General features: G+C 43.2%; 1 protein-coding gene across 11 annotated transcripts in view; it reads right to left on the bottom strand.

The window, feature by feature from the left end:
* Nucleotides 1–1,671: 1,671 nt before the first annotated feature.
* The window catches only part of LOC119170841 (uncharacterized), a 234,434-nt gene continuing 224,476 nt past the window's right edge, over nt 1,672–11,629 (bottom strand). For 8 of the 11 annotated variants that reach the window (XR_012893706.1, XM_037422111.2, XM_037422110.2 and 5 more), the window contains 2 exons: nt 11,254–11,355; nt 1,672–1,889 (listed from right to left, as the gene is read on the bottom strand). Coding sequence is in view for 9 of the 11 variants with exons in the window: in XM_037422111.2 (XP_037278008.2) it covers nt 1,738–1,889; nt 11,254–11,355 (254 nt within the window). In the remaining 2 variants the exon portion in view is untranslated. Of the gene's footprint in view, nt 1,890–11,253; nt 11,356–11,629 lie in introns of those variants that run through there. The other 3 variants (XM_075886575.1, XM_075886576.1, XR_012893705.1) reach the window with 2 other exon arrangements.

The following is an 11,629-nucleotide window of genomic DNA, read 5'->3' as shown; positions in this document are numbered from 1 at the left end:
TAAGTGTCTATAAAGCTGAGAAGTTCGTCCTCGCTGTGGGTCCAAATAAGAAAGATGTCGTCTATGTATCTTCTGTATAACATTGGTTTCAAGGAACTTTGTGCAAGAAATTCAGATTCTAGCTTTCCCATAAATATGTTGGCATAATTAGGTGCCATTTTGGTGACCATAGCGGTCCCGCTGATTTGTCGAAAATACTCTTGGTTAAACTCGAATGAATTTAATTCGAGGACCATCCTCGTCAATGTTGCAATGGCAGAGAAATTTAACACCCTCGATAGAGGAATAAATGAGAATCCTGGTACACTTGCAGCAATTAAAGCATTAGAAAACAATAACGGCAACGATGAAAATAGTAACTGAGTTCACGGCACTGCAGCTGCGAAGGGCACTGGACAACCTAAAACAATTCCAAGTGTAACTACTCTTCCTAAGTGCAGCTCTCGTCTGTTTTCTGTTTTATTTTACTACCCAATCAATTGTGCCATGCACGACATGCCCAACAGCAACCATGTGCACAGCCGGGAGGCCCCCACGACACGCGTAATTTAGAAGCGGGCCAGGAATTCGCATTGCACGCGCTTGCACAGCCTACCGCAATACGGGGCACCCCTATTTTTACGACGAAATGTTGACAGGGCGCGGAGTAGTTAAAGACTTAGAACTTCCTAAAATGCCCGCTGACCAGCCTCTGCCACAATACGCGGCCCCCGTCCTTCTACGACGAATTGTTTACGGGACCCCGAGCAGTTAAAGGCTTAGGACTTCCTGAAAAGCTCTTTTTTGCCCCACACCGAACCGCCAGTGCCAGGAGGGACCGTCTGATCGGGAGGAATGCGCTAGTGAACGGAAACATACACAGACCGCTGACATCAGAAAGGTGAAGGGGAGAGGGGGGAGAGAGATGGGGGGGGAGTGGAGGGAAAAGTGGAAGGGGGCACCCGAGGGGCGTTCACCGTATATTATTTTTCTCTTTTTTCTTTTTTTCTTTCCTTTTCTTTTCTTTCCTTTTTTTTCTTTTCTTTTTTTCCCTCTTACCTTGCCCTCTGATTTGAGATTGTATAAAGCTGAGCACCGACAAACTGTATCTTTATTCCTGATGAAGGCCAGACTCTAGGCTGAAACGTCGAAATAAACCACGTTGTGACCGCTCACGGAGGATCTACTAGACTATATATATATATATATATATATATATATATATGTATGTATATATATGTACTCGCATGAAACAGCCGTCACGTCGGGTTTACGTCAGTTGTGGGTATGTGTCATCCGCTGAAATTAATAATGTAGCAGTGTCCAGGGCTACCTTCTTCGCAAGCACCAGCGCTTTACATCATCTTATCGGTTTTGGTGTTGTTGCTGATATTTATGTTCCTGTTGGCAACGTTGCGCAAACTCAAACAACTAGTTATAAAAACATCTGTGACTGTTCAACATAAGTGTGACCGTGGAACATTTCTACATGTAAGTTGAGTCGTACCATAACATGGAGCTCAACAAAAAATACATGTTTACCTTCTTTATGCATGCTTCGCATAATGTGGATTCCCAAGGCGCGTGGAATCTGCTGAATTTGATTGAAATCCTCTTCGTTAAGTATAAAAATCAGGGCTTTACTTGTCATTTTATTAATTCTCTATAAATTATGTAAACAGAAAAATACGCTTCTTAATGATGCTAACTGATGAGTTTATTCACATGAATGTTCTCTTGCCATGCTTTTCCACTTAATCATTCTTCCTCTTCATAATGATCACACGGGTCGTGCGATTCCGTCAAGTCAGACATTAGGGCGGTGCACACCGACTCCAGTTTCTTATTGCACTGAGTAGTTGTGTCCACAGTCCTGCTCGATAATCCCAATAACAAGCACTTTTGCTTTCCTGGAAGCAAGTGGGAGACTTGCAATAACATGGCTAAGTAAACAGTTCTCAATTTAACAAATTGACAACACCTCTCAAGACCGAAAAGCTGCTACTACGGGCATCATATTGCACATAGCAGAAGACATCCTTATTTGAAACATATTTTAGACAATCAAGTGGTAGGCCATTCTTGTCGTAGACATGTTTTGCATCTGACATGCATCTATCTCGGTGCGCCTCAAACCCTTTCTATTCAGATGCAGATTCGTGCTTCAAGGTACATAGATCGACATATAAAAAATTGGTGCCGTATCTACTTGTTACACTGCAAATGTCACCGACAGAGAGCCTTGGATCTGGAGAGATTGAACAAAACGTTTATTTGATGTTCTGTGCAAGACAATCGGTGAATGGTATTCTGGAGGCGCTGCGTCAGACTGCCTCGAGCGTTCAGCGGAGGCGAACGAGCGCATCGAGTCACGTCTCTTGTGAGGCATTAGTGCTATCTGGCAGTTATCTTGGAAAACAGAGCGCGCGGCGTGCGCGCCCATCTTGGATGTGATAAGGTGTAGAACGCAAGACAAAGGGTAGGTGCCGCCACTGTGTCGCCTTAGGAAAACGTTGGAAACACTTGCCTTTTCGGGCGAGCGTTGCATTATCGGTGCAGCCTGATAAACGCTACGGTCCTTAAATTACTTATGTATGCCTTTTCTATTATGAAGGCACACATACAGTTTACTGACGTGTTGTTATGGTGCCTCAGATATGCGCAATATTCGCTTTTTAATTGACAATCGCACAAGTAGAAATGCAAAACCTTGAGCAATATTGATGGACGCTTCGGATAGGATCCACCGTTTGGGATATTGTTAGGTGTTGTCTGAGGGACCGTTAAAAGTGCACAGACAGACAGCCAGACAGACAGACAAACCAAAACTTTTGTGTTGAAAGCCCCAAAAAAGACCATCGTCTTAAATAATGGAAAACTGACAAAGGAATGCACGAATATGTGGTTACCATGAATGACAGGTTTTGATATGAAAATAACGTATTTATTGGGCAGCTCATGGTACCGCTGCTATACAGAAATTACAGCACATTGCCAACTTATAAGGGACTGAATTGTGAGCAATACGTAGATGTATGCCATTGAGTGCGGCGGACAATTGACAAACATGTGGCTTAAATCAGTCTGTTACCTCGTGCAGGTGCTTGCTCATGGCCTGTTCGGATCAATGTTTCTGCAACTACCGAAGCGTAAAGAAATCGATCAGCCATATCTGCCGGACTTCGCCACGTGCACTTAATCCCCAACTATGTCACCGATGTGGCGTCACTGCTGAATGGACGACTCACCTTCGCTGTTTTGGGACGCGCCACTTGGGGAACCAGTTCTGTTCGACTCAACGTCTATGCACCGGTCAAGAAAAGAGCAGCTTCTGGTCTACGCCTTTTTGTGGGCACGGCGGACCATTGGCGAACATGTGGCTTAAACGGTTCTGCTACCTCGTGCAAGTTAGTAGCTAGTATAGCATAATTAGGTGAAATTGTCGCACTCTTTTTGTTTTGCCCTACTCCGAACGTTGTGCTTCTATTGCTTATTTGCATACTGTGCATATTTGTTGCTGTTGTAAGGTGATGTCGAAACAAATCCCGGCCCCACTACCAGGGATAGTGCTTCTGTCAAGTCGAATTTGAAGCAGCTACTGTCTGGCCAGAAAAAGTTAAAAGCGTATGTATTTGCACTCAGAGAACAACAGAATAGCATGGAAAAGTCATCGCTAATTGGAGAGCCAGATTCAATGAATAGGAAAGGCGAGCCTCGCGTGTTGATGATTTTGAACGTACTATAAAATTCTTCGAGACGAAGTTGACCGATCTAGAGGATAGGAGCAGACCATCCAATTTAGTAGTCTTTGGTATACCTGAGGATGTCGGCGGAATTGACGCTATTTCAAAAAAATAAGGTTGTTTAAGATGTCTTCTCCAGGAAGCTTTCTGCACATCGCAAATCTGTTGGCAGTGCTCATCGCGTCGGTAAAGTAGCTAGCATGAGACCAGTCATCATTTACTTCCAGCATTTCACTGAAAAACAGCTTATCTTATAAAAATGCTCATAAATCAAAGGGTATTCAAATATTAGTACATAACGGTTAATCGCGCAATACGCTAAGAAAACGCAAACTTCGGTGGGATATCGCTAAAAAAGAGAGAGCAATGCAAGATAGTTAGCCTATTTAACGATAAGCTGCGTCTTAACAATGAAGTTTTCACATGAGATGAAAGCAATAATTTGAGGATAAAAATAGACGGTCGTCGAAATAAGTCCAGAAGCACTTGACTTTCTTCGGTTCAGGGCTCCCCTGATTCTAAAGAACTTTGAGTTTTAAACATCAATGCCCGCAGTGTCGTTAATAAATCGAGAGGTGTCGAGGCTACTATGTGGTTGTTTTAACGGAACATGCTTGCACGATAATATATAGGATACGGTTGTGTTTCCCCCGTCGTATAACGCCTTTCGCCATGACAGAAATACGAGGGGTGGCGGGGTGGTCTTTTAAAAAAAAAACACTATAGCCGCTATTACATTACCACAGGCTTATATTTTCAAAACCGTTTCAGGGAAGTTCTTCGCCAATATAAATCATTCTTTTTGCCGTTTATCGAGCACCTGACTCTCTCCCAGATTTTTTTTCGCGATCTTTTCACACATAAAGCGTCTTTCGCGAAAGGTAAGGTCCTTCTTATAGGTGATATTGATATGCCAGTTGTCCAAAGGGAAAATGAATTTTTTCGCACCGCGACATTCACGACATTCACGATATTTGCATGGCATCATGATATCTCACAACCTTGATCAGATAGTTAAACAGCCAACATGCACTTGTGGTAAATCAACATCCATACTAGACCTTGCATTTATTAGTCGCTCACTGAAAAACTTTTCTAAGTCGGCTGATCCCGAAATTTCTGATCACAACCTACTATACCGTTCTTTTTCTTTTGAGGTGCTTGAAACGAGCTATGTTCAAAACAATCACTGATAAATATTTCTCTCGCACCAAAGATGAAAGTGGTCTGGAATATCTTAAAGTATGCCCTAATAGTTTTTATAGCAACGATCCCACTGTACATTGGGATAAGTTGAAAAAAAATTGCTTATTGCCTCAGCAACTTTATTCCGAATAAAACTAAAAAAACATGAAGGACTACTGTTTCGATAACAATAGAAATCATGCACTTTAAAAGAAAAGTAAAGCGCCTTAGGCGGCAGTGTGCCTCACGTGGGATTATTCCCTAAATGCGAAATGAACCGAACCTTAAAGTACGGCTAGCTGAGCGCCGGTATTCCCAGAACACGTTGCCGAATTCATTCATTGATTGATTTGTGGGGTTTAACGTCCCAAAACCACCATATGATTATGAGAGACGTCGTAGTGGAGGGCTCCGGAAATTTTGACCACCAGGGGTTCTTTAACGTGCACCCAAATCTGAGCACACTGCCGAATTCATTCACACGGCGCCCCAAAACTTTTGGTCTTTTTTAAGCACAAAAACGTCAATTGACCAAACTGTTCATGAAGGCCTCGTCGTCGTCGATAAGCTTTGAATCGCAGAGCACTTCAACCGTTACTTTCGAAGTGTATTTTGTTTCGCTACTTTCGAAGTGTATGCGACTGCCTGCAGAGGAGCTACCGACTCGTCAGATGGCAGTAATTAGGCACCCTCCTGCGGTTCTTCAGATCTAGCACAACAGCCCTTCATACTACAGCGCCAAGACCAATCTACAGGCATTCCGGCTCAAGTCCCGAGAGCTCCAAATGCAACACATTCTTGCGTATTGAACACAGTTCTTAGAAGGTTACCACGCTCCATCAAGACACCGCAGCGCCTTGCGTACAATGCAAACTTTCAGCAGATAGTGTAAGGTCTTTTGTGTCAACCTTTTCTACCCGCGAGAAGATGTGTCGGGCACGTGCTAGTCACCTACAGCCAATACTGCTCGCACATGCACCATGTACTAATGAAATGCTTTAAAAAGCACGCATTAAAAACCTCGTTCATTCTTGTTCTGCACCTTCCGGTCGCCTCAGTTATTTGCAAACGCGTTACACAAGTGACATAACTAGCTAGAGAGGCCCAACAAAACTTCTTCGTTTGAGATGGAGCTACAGCAACAGTTATACTATCTGCGGCTTGAGGTAGAAACCCATCAGAAAAGGGCGCAAAACGAGTCTTGTGTTTCCCACGCACCTGAAGGAAGGCGGGACCGAAAGTGCTGTGTGACGCCTACCACTTCAGTCTTGCACAGCGACCCTAGGACGACAACAAAGAATGCTAAGGCAGCATCATAGCGGCGAATGAGACAGCGCAGATCACAGCAGAGCGAGAAGGCTAGAGCGTATACAGTGAATGAAGCGAAGACGCGAAATTCATGAACAATCTTCAGAAGGGGCTGCAAGAGTTGGCATAACGGCTGTTTGTCGCAGCGTAAACCGATCATCAGAAGCACAACTAGACCGAAGGCGACGTGTTCAGTAGCACGAGCGAGGCACAAGTGTCGGAAGCACCGATGGAAGAGCTGGTGCAGGAGCAAACCTGAATTGCCCCACGCTGATTAGCCTAAATTAGGTACAAGAACTTATAAACAAACATATTGCTTAGAACGTGTGTGAATTATAATTTTTCATTGTCAGGTGTCCATTTTTAAAGATAGCATAGCTCGCTCATGCAAAGTAGAATACCAAATGGCTCTCAGCTACTCATGCCTGTAGAAAAACATTCCCCGATAGAACTTGCCACCTCAGGCCCGGAGTGCGTTGAATATTAGAAAAAAAAGATGGCGATGTGACTAGCGCGTAGAGCGTGCGTCAAAAGTCTGGACTAATCTGAAACAGCCGGCAATGATTGCGTTCATGCAACGGTTGATTGATTTGTGGGGTTTAACGTCCCAAAACCACCATATGATTGTTGTTCATGCAACGGTGCTCTGAACAATAAAGTCTTCCCGTCTTTTACATTTCTATTAAGAAGGCTTCCTTTCCTCTACATAAAATGCAGAGAATGTTTTTAAAGATTTGTTAGATAATCGGGAATATACCAGATGATTTAACACTTCCAGGGAAGTTTCTGATAAAATTGTTGCTGGTCAATTACAATTTTAGTAAAAAAATTGCTTACTAGATATCAAGTAATCACAAATTGTGTTTGAAAGCATGGTGTAATATTGCTCGACGTAGACTACCACTTATGTAACATATTGGTGTTCAGGAGCACTGAAAGCGTAAATAAAAAACTGACTATACCTTCTGTGTTGCAGTACCAGTGAGTCCAGTCAAAAAAACAAACTGTATAAGTTCAAGTGAGATATTATTCCGAAAAAAATAGAGTTAAAATCAGCCTTTGAATGACGTATTCTTGAACCAACTTTATATATTCACGAAAATGCTTCGCACGAAAGAAAGAGAAAAGTATTAAAAAAATGCAAGATGCCTTTAAAAAACCTGCCTTATATTGTCATAAGGCCTCCTTATGAAAGGCGTCCTTAACTTGTCAAGTATGGGCAAGTATGTCAAGTATGAGGGTAGGTAGACTTCGCTGGCATTACCTCGAGGAAAAATAATTTCTTTTACTGCAATAAACGAAGAACAGTACGCACAACAGTAGCCAAACGTAAAAAGTCGAAATGCTTGTTGAGGCGCCGGCAGTTTTCGCTGAAGTACACGTTTTTCGTCTGATCACTTTTCTTCAACCCTCGTCGATGCCAGTGGGTTGCCATCTCACTTTTGTTATTTCGACATCTTGTATGTTTTTGCTGTTTTTATGCTATTGTTGTATGTTCTCGCTGCTTTATTAATATGCTCACTTCAGCATGTACAGTTTTTTTTCACTTGCGTATATTTCACAAGACTCTTTAAATATTCTGAGCAGCCTTGCAGCATTGTTTTTGTACGAAGTTCAATTCCTTCTGGAACTGTGCATTGAAGTCAATTCACCGACGCAGGGGTCACGTCTTCACGAATTTCGTCAACTATCACCATGACAAACGCCATGTGTCTTCAGAGAAAACAATGATCATGAAAACAGCTCGCAATATAGTTCAACAGCCGACAAACTGCATCATTCTTCGGTCGACCAAACAACTAAAAAATATTTACTCCCCTTCGGGAAGATTTGCTGGTACACGAAAACATTTCTTTTTTCTATATTAGCAGATATCCGCTGGGGTTTTTACTCGTGACACGGTCTTCTGCAAGGTATTGTCAAGGTCGCTCCCAACTTGAGTCGTGCCAGCTATATAAAAGCGCGATGCGATTAACAGCTGCGGAAACAGCGCCGTGATGATATTTTTCACGGCACTTTTTGAAGCCGGGGAGGAACGAAAATTCCAGCCTGTCGTAGGTCTCCACCGGGTTCTGTCGATCATTGAGGAATCGCCTCTGTGGTTACATTTATGCGTAGCCTGTGCTGCGCATGGTTGCTTCCTTGCGGTTCACATAATCAACTAACTGCACAAAAAGTCCCCCACCATGTGGTTTAAAAAAGCCTTAAGGTAGCTCATAGGCTACCTTAACAGAGGAAGCCTGCTCAAGTCCGAGGAAATTTCCGTGATAAGTAGAGGTAGGTCCTTAGAACGCGTTAAGGCACCATCGTGCTTAGAACCATCTTAGTCATAAGTACATCACCTATGGTTAAAATTGCCCGAAGTCACCATTATAAGTTTAGGTTACCTTCACGGATGCGGTGGGAGTGAACGAAAAGTTTAAAATATACCTTTTTGATAAGTCGCGGTGAACTCCACTTCTGTCAAACTATAGTCAAACGTACATCACTTCCTCATAGGATAATGAATAAAGGTGCAGTAAGTAGTTGCTTTAAACGAGACAACTTTCGCTTGCTTTTATCTACCAATATGGGTGGGGTTTCTATTGTTGTACAACAAAACCTGTGATAACACAAAAAGAAAGGCCGACTTTGTTAGTGTAGTTTTCGCAAGATTATGACGATTTGTACCATGCGGCTAAAGCAGCAGTGATCGGGAAATTAGTTACACAAGACGTTGAAAAAGCCCCTCATTCGCAAAGGCTCTGTGCCGTTGTACCTTTGTACAGCACCTCATGTCAACAAATGCCGTTTCGTAAAGTAGAAGTGTAAAATAGAGACGAAGAGTGACAAAATACTACCTGCGTATCAAATAGCCTGTTTAAAGCTTCCTCGCCCTTAAAAAAGCTCAACTGTATTTTTTGTTAGCAGCATCTGCATGAAGTAAGTTCAAGAAGTATGCAGCAGGTACCTCGTTGCTCCATAGAATGTACAAATATGCGTATATGTGCTTCTGAACTTCCCTACAATGATAATTCATTATAGCGAAGAGTGTACTTTGCAACTGTATTTGCCCTAGTACCATCAATCGTGTTTCTCTAGGCTGTAAAAAGGACGCTCCACCAGCTATTGTTGTGTCTGGCAGAACGTTTTTTAGCGCAGACGTTACCCTTGAGGTTTGCGTAGTGCTGAAGAAATAATAAACCGTGACTCCAGCATAAACCACGACCGTAGCGTCATCATGAACACGCACATCCTCTCCTTTACATTTTCATTTTCCTTTGTTTCGCTCTTTGAACACTTGCACCAATCCCTGCAGCACGGGATGCAATAACAGTATAGGGGGAAAACAAGGAGGGAAAAGAAATTACGCCGTCTGCTGCTAAAGAGAACCATGTGTGGACGCGAAGAAGCGGGCGCTAAAGCTCACACTGGCGGTGGCGTTGGCGCTGGTGCTCATAGCAGGGTTGCGCAGGAAAGAAACCTGGGGAGGTGCAAAGCATGCAGTGATGAAAAGGGGATTTCTACTGGAAGATGACAATCGCTGCTCAAGAGCAATGAGAGATAGTAGATTTATTGGATAAAGACACACGCAGTTCGGTTTTAGCTAACACGCAAGGTACGATGCACAGGAGAAATCTCCCACTGGCACTATGTATGAGGTCGAGATCGAGTGCCTATACAACTTATTAATGTCGGTGCCTCTATGTACGGGATGACCGGTGAGCGGTTCTGCAGCGCGAGCAGTCAATTTTGTTAATAAAGGCACTAGCAAGCAGAAGCTGCCTGCATCGGTATTGCGAGAGGATGGACGGGGAGGAAACGTACAAGTGCTAAAGGGGGGGGGGAGTGTAAACACCTGTGGAAATGATGCCTGAATGAGAAAGAAGAAAGCGAGCGTAAGCCCCGCCGCGGCGGTCTAGTCGCTAAGTACATTCGGCTGCTGCCCGCAGGTCGTGGAATCAAATCCCGGCTGCGGCGGCTCTATTTCCGATGGAGGCGGAAATGTTGTAGGCCCATGTGCTGAGATTTGGGTGCACGTTTAAGAACCCCAGGTGGTCAAAATTTCCGGAGCCCTCCACTACGGCATCTCTCATAATCATATGATGGTATTGAGACGTTAAACCCCACATATCAATCAATCATCAATCGAAAGCGAGCGTAGGTCAGTATACTGTGCCTGTGTCAGTGTTGGGAGGTGACGAAGGGGGCGCGTAGGCGAGAATACAGAGGAAGTGGGAACGCGCATATGGAGTACGGATGGTTACGTCGCACACCGGATGGAACTCGAGCATAAGATGCAGAGCTTGTAACAGAGGGCAAGCGAAGCTATTCATGTTATAGCACAGGAAGGAGTGCGAATAGCAGGCGTGGGAGGATAAAAGCATGCGTCATTAAGGAACAACAAGGTGTTGATCAGCCTTGCATGGCTTTGAAGAAGGTAAGCCATTTTTTTTGTGGAGGAGGGGGGGGGGGGAGTGTTGCTCACAGAAAAGGGCTGATGGGTTTTGTGCTGTAATTTGACTCCACGTTTGGTACATCTGCCTTCACACTGTGTGATGTGCCATGGTTTTTTCTTAGGGATGTTACGTTACCTATCTGAAGGGCTAAATTCAATATCAAATACAAAGCATTAAGATGAGCCTTGTAGAAATACGGAGACGGAATGTATATTGGTATTTCTGGCCAATATATTGCATTTTTAAGGGGTTGCGTATGTACAGAGTTTGGTTTAGGCGATGGGTACATGTATGTTGGCATAAATGAGCGTAAATGCAGAATCGTGCAATTGTAGGTACAGATATTGCAAGAAAACTAGACGACACAAACCACTGAGAAAAATGGGTAAAAGAAAAGCCGTGTGAGTTACTTCTATTTTGCCTACTTTTTTAATGGTGGTTCGTGTCGTTCAATTGTTTTTTGTAACATGCACCTACTAGCCCCAAGAGAAGCTTTACTAGAGTAAAGAACAAAATATATTCTAGTAACAGTTAAGAAACGCTGCATTTTCCTAAGCGCTAAATATTTCTTGAAATATTCAGCAGGGATAAGCACTTACCATTATCCGATTGTCCATATGACAGGAGCACACAATTTGCACTTGCTTCTAAAACTGTGCAAGGAGGAATAACTACGCTTGATTTGCCTTCTAAAGGTTCAACTGTAATGTAAATAAAATTATAAAGCCATGTGCAGAGTGTCTAGAAAGGCAATTCATTTGTGTGGCAGTTTGCGACACTCACGAACTGTGTGGAACATACAGAAAACATTACCGAGCGCAATCATTTTTTCTAACAATAGCTTAAAGACACATGTGTATGAGCCTTCCATCTCGTCTAATCTATTGTCACTCAAGCTATTTTACTGCAAGTATCAATTATTTAGCTCATATTACATCTTGACAAGTAGAGAGGTCTTGTTTATCTATAGACTTC

Source organism: Rhipicephalus microplus, chromosome 2 (genome assembly GCF_043290135.1).
Source record: "Rhipicephalus microplus isolate Deutch F79 chromosome 2, USDA_Rmic, whole genome shotgun sequence".
Classification (NCBI taxonomy): Eukaryota; Metazoa; Arthropoda; class Arachnida; order Ixodida; family Ixodidae; genus Rhipicephalus; species Rhipicephalus microplus.
The sequence above is the reverse complement of the archived record's forward strand: the minus strand, read 5'-3'. Positions and strand labels throughout refer to the sequence as shown.